The sequence below is a fragment of the Eschscholzia californica genome, unplaced genomic scaffold, assembly GCF_041429995.1.
Source record: "Eschscholzia californica isolate CP2 unplaced genomic scaffold, dmEscCali1.0.p SCAF_1, whole genome shotgun sequence".
NCBI classification, from domain to species: domain Eukaryota; kingdom Viridiplantae; phylum Streptophyta; class Magnoliopsida; order Ranunculales; family Papaveraceae; genus Eschscholzia; species Eschscholzia californica.
The window spans coordinates 73612264-73633540 of record NW_028238198.1 but is presented as its reverse complement, the minus strand read 5'-3'; the positions used below and the strand labels follow the sequence as shown (position 1 = coordinate 73633540).

The following is a 21277-nucleotide window of genomic DNA, read 5'->3' as shown; positions in this document are numbered from 1 at the left end:
TGGTTCAGACAAGAGGAGGAAAAAAGTACTTTATAACCTTCATCGATGACTGTACAAGGTATTGTCATGTTACTTATTAAGAAGTAAAGACGAAGCGATTGAGAAATTTGAACTTTATAAGAATGAAGTTGAAAATCAAATGAACAAAATGATCAAAGCCTTAAGAAGCGATAGAGGTGGCGAATATGAGTCACCATTTGCTGAAATTTATGCCAAAAGTGACATTATTCATGAGACTACTGCCCCTTACTCACCCCAACAAAATGGTATAGCTGAACGGAAGAATCGAACTTTAAAAGAAATGATGAATGCTATGCTAATAAGTTCTGGACTACCCCATAACTTGTGGGGGAAGCTATTCTTTCAGCAAATTACATCTTAAGTAAATTGCCTCTTAAGACAACAAGTCAAATACCATATGAGATGTGGAAAGGAAGACCATCGTCTTTTAAATACATCAAAGTGTGGGGGTGCTTAGCTAAGGTGATGGTCCTTCCTCCTAAAAGAGTCAAAATAGGACCCAAACGGTAGATTGTATCTTTATAGGACGTGCCATAAATAGCGGTGCCTATAGATTTTTGGTACACAAACGTGAGATTCTGGATATACAAATAAACTCTATCTTGGAATCCAGAGATGCTGAATTCTTTGAAAGTACGTTTCCATACAAAATGAATTCACATGGTTCATCATTAAAAAGAAAGCGTGACCGAACTAAAGTGGCAGAAACATCTAACAAAGATGAATGTAAGTTAGAATAAAGAAACACTTCAAAGGATTGAACCCGAGTTAAAAACTGAAGAACCTCGAACAAGTAAACGGACAAAGGTGGCAAAAACCTTTGGTCCTGATTTTTTGACATATCTATTGGAAAATGATCCACAATCATTTGTTGAAGCTATGAAAAGTCTAGAAGCTTCCTTCTGGAAGGAAGCTGTAAACGATGAGATTGCATCCATCATCAATAGTCACACTTGAGAACTAGTATACCTCCTACCTGGTTGCAAGCCTTTAGGTTGCAAATGTATATTTAAAAAGAAAATGAAAACAGATGGATCAGTCGACAAGTATAAGGCAAAACTCGTAGAAAAGACAGCGAAAAGGTCTAGATTACTTCGACACTTATTCTCTTGTAACTCGAAATACTTCTTTTCGGTTGCTGCTAGCAATAACATCCATACATAATTTAGAAATACACCAAATAGATGTAAAAACTACTTTCTTGAATGGGAAACTAGAAGAAGAAATATATATATGAGTCAACCAGAAGGGTTTGTCGTTCCCGACCAAGAAAGAAAAGTATGCAAGCTAGTAAAATCACTTTACGGGCTAAAGCAGGCTCCAAAGCAGTGGCATTTGAAATTTGATAATATATTGATATCAAATGGAATCAAAATTAATGAATGCGACAAATGTGTCTATATTAAGAGAAATGCAAAAGGATGCGTTATCGCATGTGTATATGTAGATGATATGTTAATTAAGTTAGATATCAGAAATAAAACTAAGAAGACGTTGTCTAAAAATTTTGGTATGAAAGATTTAGGCAAAGCAGAAGTCATCCTTGGCATGAAAATTTCTAAAACTGGTAACGGAATAAGTTTATCACCGTCTCACTATATTGAGAAGATATTAAAAAAAATACTGCAAGACTGACAAAAAAATTGCAAGTACACTAATAGACCCAAGCATTCACTTAATGAAGAATACGGGTCAAGAAGTCAGATAATTAGAGTATTCTAGAATTTTCGGCAGTTTAATGTATTTAATGAACTGCACTCGACCAGACAAAGTTTACTCAGTTAGCAAACTGAGTAGATATACAAGCAACCCCAGTAATCTGCACTGGAATGCTATCAGTAGAGTTCTAAGATATCTGAGAAAAACTAAAGAATATGGGTTGAATTACACCAAATATCTTAAAGTACTAGAAGAGCACTCCGATTCAAATTGGATCTCAGATACAGATGATAGTTAGTCAACTAGTGGATATGTGTTTACACTAAGTGGGGCTGCCATTTCATTGAAATTTTCAAAGCAGACGTGCATAGCTCGATCCACAATGGAATCTAAATTGCTCTGAATAAAGCATGGGAACAGGCAGAATGGCTGCGAAACTTCCCGGAAGACATTCCAATGGCCCAAGCCTGTGCCTGCAATTAATATACACTAGGATAATGAAGCAGCAATTGCAAAGGCACATAGCAAAATGTATAATGGTAAGTCTCGTCATATAAGACGTTGACATAATACCGTAAAGAAATTGCTCTCGGAAGGAGTCATAACTGTAGATTATGTCAGGTCCAAAGATAACATTGCGGATCGGTTTACAAAAGGGTTATCTTGAGAGCTGTAATTGCATCATCGAGGGGAATGGGGCTACTGCCTAATGAAAATAACTAAAGTCATAACAGAAACCCAACCTAGCTGACTGGAGATCCCAAGATCTAGGTTCAACGAGAAACTGAAGTTATATACTGACTCGATAGAAACGTTGAAGAGACATATCTCTTACCTATTCCTAGGATGAATCAGTGTTGCCTGCAGATAAGATGGATAAACATTTGGCTTCTAGTAATTCCTAATTTTCAGAATTGTATTGCAGGATACCGTTCAAAGAATTACCTATATGTGCGTGAGCTAAGGCCGGTTCTATGAGAAGGTCGTAATGGCAGACTTCCGTTTGAGAACTCTATCAATGCTAACAGTATATTCGAAAGATCAATTTTTATTCATGTGGGAGATTGTTGGAATCGACACTCCAGCAGGAGCATTTTTTTTTGCCTTTTTGATGAGGTTTCCATTGTCGAAACAACTCAAATACGTTGTCTGGGTTTTCCCATGTGTGTCAGCAACCAGTGAGGTTGTGCCGATATTAAAGTGAAGACATTGCCTCAATTTTTGGTAACCCGAGCTATATGGTCCAATGTGACACAACAAATTGCTATCCATCAAATTGCATTCAAAATTGTTAAGAGTTAAACCTTCGAAGAAATAGAAATTTGTCCTAATCGTGAATCATTTCCATGATAAGGCACATTACATAAAAATCTTTTAAGTGGAAGTGGCAACTGCAATGGTAGCTCAATGAAACCCACTTTAGTTGGGTACTTGGGTGGTAATTAACCCATGCATTTATCCACTCCGACAGATCATGATTCAAATCTTATTGTATCTAAAAAAATGAACTGTTTTATATGTTGCATAAAGTCTTTAAATTTTTCCAACATAACCTGAAAAGTGCAAGAAATTTGTTTGAATTTCATAATTTAGTTGGCATGAGGTGGGAAGTAAAATATTATGTTGATAGAGTACATACCCACCGTATTTCCTACCTTACCTCATTTCTTACGCGGACAAAAGGAAAAGAGGTCTTAACGGCATCATAATTTCCAATGTGGATCATTTGGATTATTCTCAACATCTGTTATCATATTGTCCACAAAGAAAATGAAGTAACACGGGAGGTAGCATTATTGTTTGTCAAGAGAATAACATACTTAGAGTGGGTGCATGCATGTTTTCTCAGATGCAATTACTTGTCGTAGTGAAACTCCATGAGATGATAGAAAAGAATGATAGTTTGTAGTACTTATATATGAGATGAATAGAAAGGTTATATTACGAAGGGTTATTTCTCAAATAGCCCCTAACTTTGTGACCAGCTTCCCGCCTAGCCCATAATTTTATCAATAATTTCCGTATGACCCCCTTTTTCAGTTATCTTTAACTTTCCGTTACTCTCTCTCCTCCATCTCATTTCCTCTCTTTGCCACATCAATGATCACGACACATCATCATCTTCCTGGGCGACCTTCAAACAATTAAAAAAAAAAAAAATTTCTTCACTCTCTCTCTAAAAAAAATTTGTCAAATTTTTTTTTTTTTTCCTCTCTCTAGAACAGATCTAGAGAGAGGATTCATCACAAGCAGACCTCTGTTGGTGATGAATCCTCTCTCTAGACCTGTTCTAGAGAGAGAGGAAAGAATTCTTTTTGTAGAGAGAGAAAAAAATTGAAGGTCGTCGGCCGAAAATTTGGCGGCCGGCGACCCCTGCCAGGGACGACGATGATGTGGCGTGATCAATGATGTGGAAGAGAGAGGAAATGAGATGGGGGAGAGAGTAACGGAAAGTTAAAGATAACTGAAAAAATGGTCATACGGGAATTATTGATAAAGTTAGGGGCTAGGCAGGAAGCTGGTCACAAAGTTAGGGGCTATTTAGGAAATAACCCTATTATGAATGACCCCAAACCTCATTGATGTGCTCTCAATCAATAATGAATCTAGTTATATACATTCACAACAAAACAACAAGTAATACCAAAAGAAGAAGAAAAATGAGTCAAAAACTAACCTTACAATTCATACCCACATCCATATCTTTCCATAATAAGATAGAAAGTTGTGTGGGGATGGCAAGGAATCTAGGTGGGGGATGAGTTGAAGCCGGACCATACTATATATTCCTAGGGTTTTAGGCTTTTAGCTCTCGGGGGGACTATTTTCTCTTTTGAGTGGTCCTCCTAAGACACAAAGTAAGCCCTCCCCCAGTTCCAACTCACAATCTCCCACAAATGATCAGTCTGACTGAACCATACATTCCAGATCTTAAGATACATTGATGGTAAGTCATATGATCATAGATTACATATTTATTGTTGCAACTAGGTTGTAGCTTAGTGTTGTGCGGTTCACCCAATGCACTTGCTATTTGATCCAAGAAAAGAATCCCGAAAGGTCCGACAAGGCCAAATTTACACACCACGTTAGCATGACATCAACAATTTGGTTTCACTCAATGCACTTGTTTATGGTCGGCTTTAGAGCAAGGCAATTGTCGGTATTTTATATTGTTTTATGGAAGCTACGCGGACACCATCTTAAATAACACTGGGAAAATTTGTCTCGCGTTGATATGTTTTATCCTTGCTAATAATTTTTTTTTGAGAAATCAACTACGATGTACGTTAGTCTTTACAAGGCATTGATACATCATGAAAATGTGATGAGCACTATAACCGCCTAATTTAAACCATAATGAAAGAGGCCTAAAACCCGACAACATGAAATAAGCCTAAAACCCGACAAATTTATTATACTTTTTACTTATGTATTGCCTAAATTACATGAGGTAAATCTTTATGGCAAACTGCTTCCACCAAGATTCGATCTAACAACCTCATGGGCTTAAAAGGAGTGACCAACCGCTGCACCAAAGGGTGGTGGACTTATCCTTGCTAATAAGATCAAACAATAAAATTGAATGTTTAACCGGTACAAGTTGTTCTGTTTGCATCATGGCATTATTGAACAATAGAGTGGGCAAGAAACCTAAAGTTTTATTCTGTGCTTGTCAAAAACACACACAACCATGGCGGATTTTTTTACATAAGTTTGTCACGAAGAGTTCTTGCAAATTTTCATTTGTATAAACTTGGTGGATTGTTGGAATACCAAGTCTAATAACGGGGAGATCTTCAACTAAGATCAGGGGCGGATCCATGGGAGTGCGAGGGGGATTTTTGGAATACTTAGTTTAAGATGCAATCAGTCATTTGGTAGTCATGATCATGAAGTGAAGATACAATTATTGGCTCTAGAAAGTAGGTCACTAGGGGACTTGCCTTATGTGGTCGCTTAGATTGTCTGAGCATCTTAGAGAGAAGATGTTTGTTCAATCTAGACATGTCAATACTGGCGGCCAACCTATATTCTTACCAACGGTCAGGACATTCAGGGTTGGTCTTCAGATTTTGACGGTCCAAAGCGAGTTTTTAAGAATGTGACCCACATGCTTTTAGTAAAAAAAAAATTCTTATGTCAGAATACTCTACATTTTTCTTACACCTAATGTGGAATTTAAGATAATGAGTCAGTCCTTAGTCGAATTTCGAGAAATTAGGTCAAATTCAGACGAAGTACTAGTCAGTCCTTAGTCGAATTCCCGATTTGGTGGTTTCACGAGCAAGTGAGCAACTCTGTGAGTTTGGCGAAGTTAATAGCTTGGTTGGTTTCCTTCTTCTTTTAAACAAAAAAAAAAAATCAGAAATTAAAAAATAAAAGAACTAAACGATTATGAGTCTTAGAGAAGATGAAGTGAGAGAGCAAAAGTTTCCAGCCTTCTTCTTTCTTTCTCTTTGGTGGTTTAGTGATCTAATGGTGATAATGTTGATTGTGGTATGAAAATGGTGGAGGTGGTGGTTGTGGAGGTAGATGTGTAGTGATATTATGGTTGTGGTAGTGAAGGTGTTGTGGTAGTAGTGGTGTATGTTTAGTAATGGTGACGGTAGGGACAATGGTGGTTGTTTACTTATAGTAGGGGGAGGGGGTGGGTGATGGTGGTAAGGGAGGTATGATGGTGGCTTAGAAAAGAATAGAAAATGACAAAAATGAAGGTTGAGAAAAACTAAACCTTTAAAAAAAGTTAAAATTTTGATTTAAATCAAGTCATAGTTTTTGCGTTATTAAATAAGTAAAGACTTCTTTATTTTTTGTTGTCAAACGACGCCCGACTTGCGTCAACTAAAGTGAGATAAAACAAATATAATGTGAATAAAAAGATGCATTAGGTTGGGATTGAACTTGGAATGTTTGGTGTCATTACCAAATCATTCACCCACTAAGCTAAAGGACAGTTTTTGTTACTATTAAAAATTTTATGTAGAAATATAAAACCAGAGGCCTCCTTCACTTCCATTTTCCGTCTTCCTGGAGACCCTGGGGCCCGAAGCGAGGCTTTACTCGCTTTGACCCTAGGGCCGGCCCTGGGGATAATGGTCGGGCATAACACCGCGGTCGTTTTCAAAATATGTACACCTACCTCAGGGCCGTGGCTGAGAATCGAGAGGCTCAGTGGCAAAAATTTTTTTGGGCCTCTTTTATAATCAAACGTAAAAAATTACGGTTTGACCTTAAAAAGATAATAGATTGAAGAAGAACAATTTTTATATACTATAAATTTTAACCTTTTTTTTTAATTTAAAAGAATAAAAATTGAAGTAAAATAATTTAGATCTTAGAAAAAAAAAATTGAGATAAAAAAAAATGAAAATTTGTAAGGATTATGGAATGTTTTTGTTTTAAATAGTATTAAAATTAGAGAGACTCTAAATATTGAAAATGCATTAAATTTTCGTCACCCTTTTTAATAGGAAGATAAGAAAATTATCTATTAAAGCAAGAGAGAGAAAAGTAGTTTTTTTCCGATCAAGGCTCTTGTGGGCCCAGCATTAATAAGAATCGTGAAAATTTAAGTTACCCGGATTAAAACTACTTTGAAAGACCAAACCGCCCTTTTCAAATATCAAAACCGTCACACCTAAGTACTTTGTAGGTTGATGATAAAGCCATATGGACTCTGAGTAAATCGGATAATTATACTATTAAATCAATGTACAATTATCTCAGAACCAACATGAATGATTCAAATAATGAATTACCAGAATGGAACTACATTTGGAACATGAATACGATGTCGAGAATTAAACTTTTCCTATGGAAATGTTGTACCAACAGTCTTCTTGTGAAAGATAAAATAGGTAAGTTCATAAGGAATGTCTTTACTTGTATTAACTGTAATGCAAATGAAACAATCAAGCATTCGCTACTGCATTGTCACTATGCCAAAGCGATATGATTTTATTTTCAGGTTAGGACGGAACATCTCACTTCGGTAAAACAATGGATTCTTCTTTGGAAGGATCTAGATGAGGAACTAACAAACTTATATGCTAAAATTATGTGGTTTATTTAGAAAGTCAGGTGCGAAACATGCTTCTCAGCAAAAAACAATCTCCTATTCAGACCATTCAATTAATCAAAGCCTCCTGAACAGTCCCACTGAAGATACTAAAGGCAAAGCACCAAAGCAACACCAATGAAGTCCTCCATCGACACCATTTCTTAAAATTAATACGGACGCATCGTTCACAAACTTAGCTGCATCAGCAGGGATCAGATACATTATATTTGTTGCGGAGTCAAATTTTATATCAGCGCTCGCAGATACAGTCAGAGGTCAAAATGCGGAAGAATGGAAATGTTTAGCAATTAAATCGGCTCTCCTATGGGCCATAGATCTTCAGCTTCACCACGTCCATATAGAGAGTGACAACCTCAACGTTATTTCTTATTTGGAAGATTAAAGCTACTCCATTCAATGGCAATCCAGGAAGTACTTAACCGAAATCCTCCAGTTGAAAAGAGAATTTACTAAGATCAAATTCTTCTATATTTCGAGATCGATCAACATAAAAGCGGATGTCTTAGCTAAAAATGTGGAAGGAAACATCAACGAAAGAATATTTGGAACTCCCTACCGACTTTTATTAAGGATGTTGTTTAGTTTCTTTTTGGTTTTTGTTCCCTTTCATTTGTAAGCTCAACAAAAAAAGTACTTTGTAGGTTTCAATTAGTTGGGGGCCCAGTGCGGGCGCCCAACCCGCACTAGGTCATCCACGGGCCTGACCTGCCTAAATACTCCGTCACTAATTTCATAAAGATCGTCTCTCAATTCTCTACTGCAACACAGGGTGGATTCAGGGGAGGGGCGAGGGGGAGCGACCCATTTCTCTTAATGTAGTAATAAAAGAAAATGGAAGAAAATCATGTGTTTTATTTATGTATATGTATTACTTTGTCCTAAAAGAGTGGTAGGTTGGTGGTTGTTGGTTTAGTTGAGACACAAGAGATTAGAGGTCTTAGAGCATCTCCAATGCAACACTCAACTCGAAAAACTCAATTTGACACATAAGATTAGTTGACTTTTTAACTGAAAACACTCTCCAATGCAACACTCTCCAATGCAACACTCAACTAGAATCTCATTATGATGTGGCAACAATAAATGTTGAGTTTTCTTTTGAGTATCTCAACATTTATTGTTGTATCTCCATTGGTCCACATTATCATTTTATATATTAAAATAAGAAACAAGAGTTCATCTAAAGTAAATGTTGAGTTTTTTTGAGTGTTGCATTGGAGAAGAATTTTGAATCGAGTATCTCAATAGTGGCACCTAGGAAAGAGAAACTCAATTCACACTTAACACATTGAATTAATTGAGTTTTTGTTGAGTGTTGCATTGGAGATGCTCTTAGGTTTAGACACCTTACCTTTACTTCTTCTTTTTTTTTTTGTTTTCTTTGAGAAGATAATTTAAAATATTATGAGTTTTAGGTTTCTAAACTATCCTTTGTTTGCCTTTAGAAAACAAATACAACTATTTGTTCAACAATGAACATATATAGTCAAGCAACTGTATTCACACAAAAAAATTTCTGGTCTAAAATTAGTCCTCCGAACTGATTTCCTACTTTTTAATTTATGGTCAGCTCTATCTAACGTAAAATTCTGGCTCAGCTCTTGATTTAATATACAACCGTAATACTCTATACTATATAATTTATTTGTGTTGATAATTTTTTTTTGTTAATTATTGTATTTACAACTTTTTTTCCCATTTCGTATATAAGTTCATTACCTCTGGATCCAAATCCTGGATCCACCATTGCCTCACCGTTGACAAGGTTTGGCTAAATAAGAGAGAGCGAGAGGATAAAATCTGGACGTTTCCGTTAGATTTGGGACTTTCCATTTTTTGGCAATCTTGCTTCTTATACCAAATTTTCTTATTAATCTACTTTCAACCTTGACAAAATTTCGAAATTCTCTTAACTAAAAGGGAATAGAAACAAAAACAGAAGGTTCAAGTTTTCTGTCCAAAGTGAAAGAGAGGAAGTTGGTTAGTCATGTATGGAAGAGAAATGACAAGGTAATGGGTTGTATATAATCCTAAAATAGAACACAATGGAAACAAATGTATTAAGTGCATGAGGTCATTCCCTAACCCTTAAAGATATGAAGGGTCTGATTTATTATATGCATGTCAGCCACGGAAACTTGGTCCATGGTTACACATCTATCATACTTGCCTCAGCAATGACATCATCTTACCTAGGTTTAGCCCTCTCCACACATCCATCATCACATAATACATACATGCATGCATGCAATCACATACACACATATTCAACAATATATAAATACCAAAGGACTAGTATGTCTCTAAATGGCATGGAAAGGAATTGAAAGTGAAGATTGAAATAATGGAGTGGTATCTACAAGCAGGGGTGGCTCTGTTTTCAGTTGTATTGGTTTCAGAGCTATGGAAACTGATTAAGATTCTCATATGGAGGCCTTATTCTTTGACTAAATGTTTTGATAAACAAGGAGTAAGAGGCCCTCCTTACAAATTTATATCTGGTTCTTTAGATGAAATCAACAAGTTGAAGAAAGTAGCAAGAGATATTATATTCATGGATCCTAACTTTCATGACATCACTCCTAAACTCTTACCTCACTACCTCAAATGGTCCTCTCAATTTGGTATCTCTCTCTCTACTCTCTGTATATTTTAATCTCATATCCTCACATGCTTTTTCTTTCTCTATTCTTTTGTTTTGTTAATGTTAGTTTGAGTTGGTGTATATATATGTTTGGAGTGTGTGTGGCTCTTTTTATTATTATTTAAGCCATTCTTGTAGAGTACAAAACAAACAACTAAATAGTGAGGAACTCAATCACTTGAGATATTTGGATACTTTTCCAATGTGTCTCGTGTTTCATTGTCGTTCGTCTCCACTCATTGTCAATTGGTTTTGAATTGGATGACCGCAAACTTAACACAGTTAATACAGTATTTCTTTTTTCTGTAAGATGGTGTATGTGTTTCATCATTGTCTGTCTCCTCCGAATATGAATTGTCTGACTCATTTGAATCTGAGGTGTCTGACTGATTCGAATCTGAATTGTCTGATATATATTCCCATCAGACAGGAGGTCTTAAACATCTCCCTCCCAAAATTAAATAGAAGTAATAGTTTAGATCAGCAGTACCATGTTCCTTAAATCTAACATCTCTGATTTTCACTTTTGTTTCCAACAGGAGAAACATTCCTGTATTGGTTTGGAACAGAACCAAGGATTTGTATTTCTGATCCAGAGCTGGCCAAACAAATTCTGTCGAACAAGTTCGGTTACTACACGAAACCTGATTCAAGGCCGACAGTGATTGCTATGATAGGGAAGGGATTGGCTCTAATCACCGGACTCGAATGGGTTAAACATAGGAGAGTTCTCAATCCTGCCTTTCACATTGACAAACTTAAGGTCCTCTAAACATTCAAATGATCCTCGGGGTTGCTTGTTCTTTTTACTGCCTAAGTCTGGCTCGCTTGAAACTAGCTCGCCGGTGTCTGACTTATTTTGATCAGAGACACAATAGTAATTTCAGGTCATTTTAGACAATGGCCCCATAATTTATACATATATTATATTAGTCTCAACTGCACCCAAAATTAGACTTAGTCAGACATTTAAACAAGTGAAACACACGAGTCAGATAAACACAAACCTTCTAAACTACTGACTCCAGTCAGTTTGAATCTTATTAGACTTCAGAACTAAAATTGAAAAGAAAAAAAAAATTCAAAGAGAAGCAAACACCACATTCCTCTATTGCCTCTAAAGCAATTGCAATTAGTGGAGAGGACTTATATATTATCTTATTGGTTGCAAGTTACCCTTTTCTCTTATGTGGGACTATTCTCACACGCCCACGTGTTTTTCTTTTGTTTCGGGTGGCGTGGAGCAGGTGTGGCTTCTAAGCCTATCACGTGTGGGCCTAGCTCTGATACCATGTTAAGTTTGTGGTCATCCAACTCAAACCCAATTGGCAAAGAGTGGAGATGAATTATATATTATATTCTCGATTGCTAGTTACCACTTCTCCCATGTGGGACTATATATTCTCACAATTATATGCATCATAAGGTATAGCTTCAAACTTCTAACCCGAAAAGTTGGCTTTGGGTATGTTAGGTGATGACAAAAAGAATGGCAGAATGCACTCTGGCCAGGTTTGAGAGCTGGGAAATTCAAATGACTCAGTCAAAGGATCAGCGCAAAGAGATTGAAATTAGAGGAGAATTTCAAGATTTAACTGCTGATATAATTGCACATACCGCCTTCGGAAGTAGCTACAACCAAGGCAAAGGTGTATTTGAGGCGCAACGAGAGCTTCAACGATACGCAGTTGCCTCTAGTACTAAGATTTTCATTCCTGGGAGCCAGTAATTCATTCACTTCCTCATCCTTCACTTTGTAGGACTCTAGATTTCAAATAGACGTCTAATATATCTTCTTATCTGTTTTCAGATACATTCCAACCCGATCAAATCTTCAAATGTGGAAGCTAGAGAAGAAAATAAAGAAGACATTGAGAGCAATCATAGTGAGTAGAACAAGTAAACGTCCAGAATTTGGTTATGGTGATGATCTACTGGGGATGATGATTGGTGTATCTGCAAGTCAAAAGAAGCAAGCAGGTCCGACATTAAACATGGATGAGATTATAGAGGAGTGCAAGACATTCTACTTTGCAGGGCATGAAACCACCTCCAATTTGCTAACATGGACTCTTTTCTTGTTGAGTTTAAATCAAGAATGGCAAGAAAGTCTAAGACAAGAAGTCTTGAAGGAATGTGGAATGGACATTCCGGATTCGGAAATGCTCAACAAATTGAAACTGGTAAGGCCTTCAAAAGTTCTTTTTACAATAAAACTAGAGATCGAAATTGATTATGAAAATTTAACCTAGAAAATGGATAGATTGTTTTTCACAAAAGAAAAATTAACCTAGGAAGTTTTAGCTATTTTCCCACAAAGAACTAACTTGATAGAAACTGTGTAGGTGAACATGGTTGTTCTTGAAACATTGAGGTTGTATTGCCCGGTAATTATGTTGATCAGAAAGGCGTCGGAAGATATAAAGTTGGGGGAATTAATGGTTCCTAAGGACACATCGATATCGATTCCTATAGCGATGATCCATAGGAGCAAAAAGTATTGGGGTGAAGATGCAAACGAGTTTAACCCATGGAGGTTTAGTGATGGGATATCGAAAGCAGCTAAACATCCAAATGCTCTACTTGCGTTTTCAATAGGACCAAGAGCATGTATCGGGCAGAATTTCGCGATGATGGAAGCAAAGATTATAATAGCTATGCTTCTACAGAGGTTCTCTTTCTCTTTATCTCCGAAATACAAACATGCACCGGTCGACAATCTCACTTTGCAACCACAGTTTGGACTTCCGTTAGTACTAAGACCTTTGAATGTCTAACTAAGCATATTCTTCTTTCCTCTCTCTGTTTGGTTATTTTGGTGTTTAAAAATCATAGTTAGGTACTTAAGAAAGAAAGTAAATTATATATCATATATGTAAGAGAGTCTTATAAGTGAGTTTGTTGTTTGTCTAATAAAGTTGGCCCATATCTAATTGGGTTGATTTCACAAGCTTTATGTTTGTTCTAAGAAAAAATAGAAGCCTGAACTAGAAGAATGGATCATGACGTGGGAACAGTTGGAGCCTAACTAGTCAGACAGTATGAAAGAATCATATGGTTCGTATGGAAGGCCAGATGTGAATACTGCTTCCAGCATCAGAAACCAAAACCTCAAAGGATTATCCAAAATATACAACAAATGCCAGACATAACTTTTAAAGTCAATACTAGACCAGAAAGTAAAAGGAAGACCAAATGGAAACCACCGGTGGAACCGTACATAAAAATAAATGTAGATGCGTCTTTTAGTAAACTAACGGAAGCAACAAGAATAGGTTGCATCGCATACAACTCAAATCAACTTTGTATCAAAGCTATAGCCGGAGTTACAAGAGCGCTAGAAATTCAGAGGAATGTGAAGCTAAAGCCATTTTGAGAAGTCAGATGGGCAATGGATTTGGAAAAAGAATACATTCATATAGAAAGCGATAACAAATCTTTAATCGATTACCTACACAAGCCTAAGACAACACCATTGGCAATCAAATAGTGCACCTGAAACAGATAAAGACAGAAGCATCCGAGTTTAAAGGAACCCGGTTCACATATATCCCAAGGCAAGCCAATAAGAAAGCAGATCAGCTAGCTAAATGGGCGAGGAATGGCAATAGATCTTCGAGCTGGAATACCACGCCTAGTTTCCTATTAATGTAATTTTTAGCTTTTGCCTTGTTTGATGTACTGAACGACAAAAAATAAATAAATAGAAGCTCTACCAAAGCAAGAAACCTATGAAACATGCCAACAACCCTTGGCTCAATTGGTAAGAGGTAAGTCTTCCAACTTAAAGGTCAAGGGTTCGAGGCACACGCTTACCAATTCAAAAAAAAAAAAGAAACCTATGAAACATTCTTGGAATTAGAAGCTAGTCTTTAAATTCTAATGGATACTTTTGATTAGAAGCTTATTTATCAATCATGATTCATGAAAAGACAACCTTGTTATCAATCATGAATTCCTAGAAGCTATTTCTTTCAATAAAACATGAGAACCTCTTTCCAAGTTCAAACAAAGAAACAGTACATAGAAATTAGAAAAAGAACGAAAAAAATTTGATTTGCCAATCTTGTTTGAAAGAAAAATCGAAAAAAATATTAAAAGTGGATCTTGTTAGAAAGATAATCCAAAATCCTCTCTAATTAGGTAAGTTTTATTGAGATTCCATTTAATTAAAAAAAAAATTATATATAGGAGTTCAAATTTAAAGAGAAATAGAAAAAAAATCAGTTATGAACTTTTTCTTTTTAGTAATTTGGACTTACGTAATAATTATAAAATACTCTCTCAGTCTCAAAATTAATGACCTATTTTGAAAACTTAACTTATTAAGGGAACATCATTAATTAAGGTTTGACTTTAAAAAATTACATGACATTTCTAATTGTATCCTCACTAACTTTTCTAATTTACAACAAAAAGTTTAATTTACTTTTACATAAAGTTGTCATTAAATTGATAGTAATGGGTACTATTGGAAAGAGTCAAAAGTTCCTCTCTTTATTTTTAGAAATAGGACACAAAATGGGACAACTCAAAATAAAAATTAGGTCATTCAATTTGGGACGGAGGGAGTATTCATTATCTTTTTCCTATTTTGTTTGTCAAATATATAAAAAGAGAAATGATAAGGTGATTGGTTGCATGTAACCCTGAAATGGGAGAAAATGGAGACAAATGTAGGAAGTAAGGTCATTCCCAAACTCTTAAACGGATGAATGTGTGGGATTTATTGCAAATGAAAAGGTTGAACCTTTTCAATCCAAAGTGAGCACTACCCTAACAATAAATACAAGAGAATTGAGTAGGTTTTTGAAGTGAAAGTGAAGATAGAGATAATGGAGTGGTATCTACAAGCAGTGGTGGCTCTGCTTTCAGTTGTATTGATGTCAGAGTTATTGAAACTTATTAAGATTCTCATATGGAGGCCTTATTCTTTGACTAAATGTTTTGAGAAACAGGGAATTAGAGGCCCTCCTTACAAATTCATATCTGGTTCTTTGGATGAAATCAAGAAGTTGAAGAAAGTAGCAAGGGATATCGTATTCATGGACCCTAACTTTCATGACATCACTCCTAAACTCTTACCTCATTACCTCAAATGGTCCTCTCAATTTGGTATCATCCTCTCTCTCTACTCTCTGTATATTTAATCTCACACCCTCACATGTTTTTTTTTTGCCACCGTTTTGGGGAAAGCAGAAAAATTTCCAGGGAAGACAGTGGGAAACCAAAAAAATCAAACCAAACACACCTTTAAGTTGCCGGAAGAAAGTCGCCGGCGACGACCGACATCTTCTCTCTCCCGTTTCTCTCTCTCTTCTCTCTCCTGACTCTCTCTCTATCTGCTCTCTCTCTCTCTCTTCTCTCTCCTGACTCTCTCTCTCTATCTGTCTCCGGCAAAGGGAGGAGCCCCTTCGCCGAAGCTCATCTGGTTACAACCAGACAAGATCTGGTCTGAAGAAACTAGATCCTGTCTGGTTTGCCCCTTCGCCGGAGAGAGAGAGAGAGAGAGAGGGAGAGAGAGAGAGAGAGTAGATAGAGAGAGGATAAAGAGAAACAGAAGAGAGAGTGAGAGAGAGAGAGACAGAGAGAGGCAGAAGAGAGAGAAGGATAAGGAGAGGAAAAAAAGATCTCGCCGGAAATGGTGGAAGTCGCCAGTGATGGTGAAATTCGCCGGAGGTGGTGGTGATAGGTGAAAGGAAGAAGAAGATAAAAAGTGGAGTATAAATATTTGGTTGTTTGGGAGAAACTAAAAATTAGTAATTTTTTTTGTTTCCACCCAAAACTTCACACCCCGGAAAATTTCTTTATTTCCCCATAACGCCGACCTTTTTTTTCTCTATGTTGGTATTTGTGTTTCATCATTGTCTGAATCTAAATTGTTTATCTCGTCGGAATCTGAATTGTCTGACATATATTTCCATCAGACAGGAGGTCTTAAACATCTTCAACCTTATATCTATGATTTTCATTTTTTTTGTTTTCAACAGGAGAAACATTTATGTATTGGTCTGGAACAGTACCAAGGATTTGCATTGTTGATCCAGAGCTGGCCAAACAAGTTTTATCGAACAAGTTTGGTTACTACACGAAACCTGATTCAAGGCCAACAGTGATTGCTATGATAGGGAAGGGATTGGCTCTTATCACCGGACTGGAATGGGTTAAACATAGGAGGGTTCTCAATCCTGCATTTCATATTGACAAACTTAAGGTCCTCTAAACATCCAAATTATCCTCGGTGTTGTTTGTTCCTTTTACTGCCTAAGTCTGGTTCCCCTGAAATTAGCTCTCCCGTGTCTGACTAATTTTTTATTAGAGACACAATAGTAATTTCATGGTGTGTTTGCATGACGGAAACATGAATCCGTGGATTCATGAGTCCTTAGGATTCATAATTCTACGGATTCATGAGTCCAATTTATTTTTCGTGGTTTGTCTGGTAACTAATAAAAATCCTATGACTTATTATTATTTAAGCTTTTTAAACGATTCTTTACATTTTTTTTTTCTTTTTCCCGAAACTCATTTTCTCAAAACTGTTTTTTTTTCAAAAATCGTTTTCTTTGAGAAATTTTTTAAAAATTCTTCATAAATTTTTTTTTTTGAAAATTCTTTTTCCAATTTTTTTCGTTAAAAGTTTTTTTTTCCCGAAGAAACATTTTTTACCCTGAAAACCATTTTATTTCGATAATGAAAATTTCCTGCAAACTGTTTTTTTCACGAAAATTGTTTTTTTCCAAAACAATTTTTACCTTAAAAATGGTCTTCTTAAAACAAAATATTTTTAGCTAATTTCGGTTATCGAAAAAAAATGATGTGTTAGAGAAAAACTGTTTTCATGAAATTTCGGTTAAAGGAAAAAATAGCTTTTAGGGAAAAATTATGTGAGAAAAAATAGTTTGGGGGGGGGGGGGGGGGGGAGGGGGGGTGAAACGATTTTCTAGGAAAAATTCTATTTTCTGGAAGAAATTAACAATTATCTGGGGAAAAAGTTTCAACAAATTTTGGTTATAAAAAAACGTTTCGATAAAAAAAAGGTTTTCGAGGAAATAAAAGGTTTGTGAGAAAAAACAGTTTGTAGGGAAAAATATGTTTTTGGAAAAAAAAATTCGGGAAAAATGGTTTTGGGGGAAAACTGTTTTCTTGAAGAAACTATTTTCGGGGAAAAATATCAGTTTCGGGAAAAAAAATTTATGACAAAAAATTATTTCGGAAAAATGGGTTTCCGGGGAAAAAACGGTTGTCAGAAAAACCTGGTTTTCGGGGAAAAAATGAGTTTTCCTGGAATTTTTTTTGCTGCAGGAAAAATGATTTTTGGAAAAAAAATAATGTTTTTTGAAAAAAATAATAATTATTATTTTGCAGAAAAATATGTTTATAAGGAGATATTTTTTTGTTGATTTAAGTTTGGAATTTAGGTTTATTAATCCAATATCCTAACAATTCTTAGGGGGTAGGATGGAATTTTGTTCAATACAAATTTTGGATTTAAAAATCCTGAGAATTTAAGAGTCCTAAGATTTTTGGTAGCCACCGGAATCTGGATTCTGCAATCAAATGCACCATCAAGTTATTTTAGACTATGTACTCATAATTTATACTTATTTTAGGTTAATCTTAGCTGCATCCAAAGTGAGACACACGAGTAAGATAAAAACAAACCTTCTAAACTACGACTCCAGTCAGTTTGATTCTTAAGTTAGATTTCAGAACTAAAATTGAGAAGAAAAATTATAAGAGAAACAAACACCATCTTCCTCTCTTGCCACTAAAATTAATTGATATTGCATACCAAAGCAGAGATGTATGCTTCACGGTTACACTATTATATCCAGGGACGGATCCAAGATTTTCACTTAGGGAGTGCGGATTTATGTATCTAAATAATTTCTTTTTCAGATATAGTAATTAAAAAAAATACTTATATTCATCAATTATATAAATACATCAACGATTACAAACCCAATTGACCTCTACAAGAGTTTATATTTTGAAATGTTTGCATAATCAACTCATTTTCAATTTCACTAAACACTTTTTTTTCAATAAAGACTACTAAACTATCATTCAGCCACAAATCATTCATCTTGTTTCTTAAGTGAGCTTAACTAGTTTCGTAGCTGAAAAAACTCTTTAAACGGAGCCAGTTGCAACCGGCAAAGTTAATGCTAAAGTGATAAGCAAATAAACTAAATGATATGCTTTATCTCTCTTAGTTTCCACCAATGTTCTAGCAAGAGCTCCAATCCCATCTAAATTTGAGAAATCATCATTCTGCCCCGTATCGTAAATGTAGTTATTAAGCTGAGAATTAAGCAGCATACTGTCAAGCCTAAATAAATTGAAGTTTGTAGGAATATAGGATGGATGGTTGAATTTTATAGGTTTTAGGGTAGTTAATTGATTTTATATGAATTTAGGATAGTTAAATTTAATAATTTCACAACATCAAATTAAAACAGTTAAAAAAGTATGAAGTGGGAATCAAACCCAAAACCTCAAGTTCACTAGTCTACAACGCAAGAACAATTGAGCCACACTCTTGTCCATGTCACCATCACAAGATATAGCTTCAGATTTCTGACCTGAAAAATTGGCTTTGGGTAGGTGATGACAAAAACAATGGCAGAATGCACTCTGTCCAGGTTTGAGAGCTGGGAAATTCAAATGACTCAGTCAAAGGATCAGTGCAAAGAGATTGAAATGAGAAGAGAATTTCAAGATTTAACTGCTGATATAATTGCACATACCGCCTTCAGAAATAGCTACAACCAAGGGAAAGGAGTATTCGAGGCGCAACGAGAGCTTCAACGATACGCAGTTGCCTCTAGTTCTAAGATTATCATTCCTGGGAGCCAGTAATTCATTCACTTCCTTATCCTTCACTGTGTAGGACTCTAGATTTCAAATAGACGTCTAATATATCTCCTTATCTGTTTTCAGATACATTCCGACCCGATCAAATCTTCAAATGTGGAAGCTAGAGAAGAAAATAAAGAAGACATTGAGAGCAATCATAGAGAGTAGAACAAGTAAAGGTCCAGAGTTTGGTTACGGTGATGATCTACTAGGGATGATGATTGGTGTATCTGCAAGTGAAAAGAAGCAAGCAGGTCCAAAATTGAACATGGATGAGATCATAGAGGAGTGCAAGACATTTTACTTTGCAGGGCACGAAACCACCTCCAATTTGCTAACATGGACTCTTTTCTTGTTGAGTTTAAATCAAGAATGGCAAGAAAGTCTAAGACAAGAAGTCTTGAAGGAATGTGGGATGGACATTCCGGACGCTGAAATGCTCAACAAATTGAAACTGGTAAGGCCTTCAAGAGTTCTTTCTACCATAAAACTAGAGATTAGGATTGATTATGAAATAAAACGAAATTGAGTCGAAGACCCCATTTTCTGTTGGTCTTGGTTAAAAGACATGTGAAAAAAATTTACATTTCGGCTCTGTATGGAGACCTAAACAAACTCTGAAATTATGTGCAAATCTTACATACTAAGTGCTTGCAAACTTGTAGGAACCTTACTCCTTGAAATCCTTTGCAAACTTTAGCTATTTTCCCACAAAACAAATAACATGGATAATTGATCAATTTACAATTACTGAGTGTACTTTTTCAAGAACTAACTTGATAGAAACTGTGTAGGTGAACATGGTTGTTCTTGAAACATTGAGGTTGTATTGCCCGGTAATTATGTTGATCAGAAAGGCGTCAGAAGATATAAAGTTGGGGGAATTAATGGTTCCCAAGGACACAGCGATATCGATTCCTATACCAATGATCCACAGGAGCAAAAAGTATTGGGGTGAAGATGCAAACGAGTTTAACCCATGGAGGTTTAGTGATGGGATATCAAAAGCAGCTAAACATCCAAATGCTCTACTTGCGTTCTCAATAGGACCAAGAGCATGTATCGGGCAGAATTTCGCGATGATGGAAGCAAAGATTATAATAGCTATGCTTCTTCGGAGGTTCTCTTTCTCTTTATCTTCGAAGTACAAACACGCACCGGTCAACAATCTCACTTTGCAACCACAGTTTGGACTTCCGTTAGTACTGAGACCTTTGAATGTCTAATTAAGAATATTCTTCTTTGCTCTTTCTGTTGGGTTATTTTGGTGTTTAAAAAACATAGTTAGGTACTTAAGAAATGAAGTATATGATATGTCATATATGTAAGAGAGTCTTATAAGTGAGGTTGTTGTTTGTCTAATAAAGTTGGCTAATATCTAATTGGGTTGAGTCCACAAGCTTTATGTTGGTTCACAGGAGATAGACATTATGGTTCTAAGAAAAAATAGAAGCTCTACCAAAACAAGAAACGTAGTAAACATTTTTGGAATAAAAAGCTAGTCTCTAACTCTCTATATTCTAATGGATACTTGTCTTAAGAAGCTTGAAAAGTAGAAGTATGATTTATTACCTTCTTAATGAAGATCATTACAACACTTTTACTTAATGAAGATAGTCCCACATTGCTCACAAGAGTGTCCAGAGACTGGGCTATATGTGTAAGCTCAAGCTTAGTAAGTACCGAGGCCTTTTGGGTGGGCTTGTGGTGCCTTCGCCAAGAACAAAACCCCGTACCCGTGTGGGCTTGGGCCTGGGTGGTTAAAGCGGGGACAATATCGGCAACTGCTAAGGCTTGGGGCTTTACAAAGTGGTATCAGAGCCGAGGACGGCTCTTCGCTGAGGGTGGGGGATTGTAATAGTCCCACATTGCTCACAAGAGTGTCCAGAGACTGGGCTATATGTGTAAGCTCAAGCTTAGTAAGTGCCGAGGCCTCTTGGGAGGGTCGTGGTGCCTTCGCCAAGACAAAACCTCACACCACGTTGAGTGGTGGCTAAGTGAGGACA

General features: G+C 36.1%; 2 protein-coding genes across 2 annotated transcripts; both read left to right on the top strand.

Annotated features, from left to right (window-relative positions):
- Positions 1–9991: 9991 nt before the first annotated feature.
- Positions 9992–13359, top strand: LOC147569017 (cytochrome P450 709B2-like). The gene is made up of 5 exons (XM_086655473.1): positions 9992–10389; positions 10949–11172; positions 11884–12134; positions 12220–12592; positions 12755–13359. The coding sequence occupies exons 1-5, from the start codon at positions 10110–10112 to the stop codon at positions 13184–13186; spliced, it is 1560 nt and encodes a 519-aa protein (XP_086511599.1). The 5' UTR covers positions 9992–10109; the 3' UTR covers positions 13187–13359.
- Positions 13360–15050: 1691 nt separating this feature from the next.
- LOC147569016 (cytochrome P450 709B2-like) lies at positions 15051–20653 on the top strand. The gene is made up of 5 exons (XM_086671559.1): positions 15051–15524; positions 16400–16623; positions 19020–19270; positions 19356–19728; positions 20066–20653. The coding sequence occupies exons 1-5, from the start codon at positions 15245–15247 to the stop codon at positions 20495–20497; spliced, it is 1560 nt and encodes a 519-aa protein (XP_086527685.1). The 5' UTR covers positions 15051–15244; the 3' UTR covers positions 20498–20653.
- Positions 20654–21277: the final 624 nt, after the last annotated feature.

Coding starts and splice junctions, on each gene's coding strand:
- LOC147569017 (XM_086655473.1), top strand. CDS start 10,110: ATGGAGTGGTATCTACAAGCAGGGGTGGCTCTGTTTTCAGTTGTATTG. Junction 10,390..10,948: donor CAAATGGTCCTCTCAATTTG/GTATCTCTCTCT, acceptor TGTTTCCAACAG/GAGAAACATTCCTGTATTGG. Junction 12,593..12,754: donor TGCTCAACAAATTGAAACTG/GTAAGGCCTTCA, acceptor GAAACTGTGTAG/GTGAACATGGTTGTTCTTGA.
- LOC147569016 (XM_086671559.1), top strand. CDS start 15,245: ATGGAGTGGTATCTACAAGCAGTGGTGGCTCTGCTTTCAGTTGTATTG. Junction 19,271..19,355: donor ATTATCATTCCTGGGAGCCA/GTAATTCATTCA, acceptor ATCTGTTTTCAG/ATACATTCCGACCCGATCAA. Junction 19,729..20,065: donor TGCTCAACAAATTGAAACTG/GTAAGGCCTTCA, acceptor GAAACTGTGTAG/GTGAACATGGTTGTTCTTGA.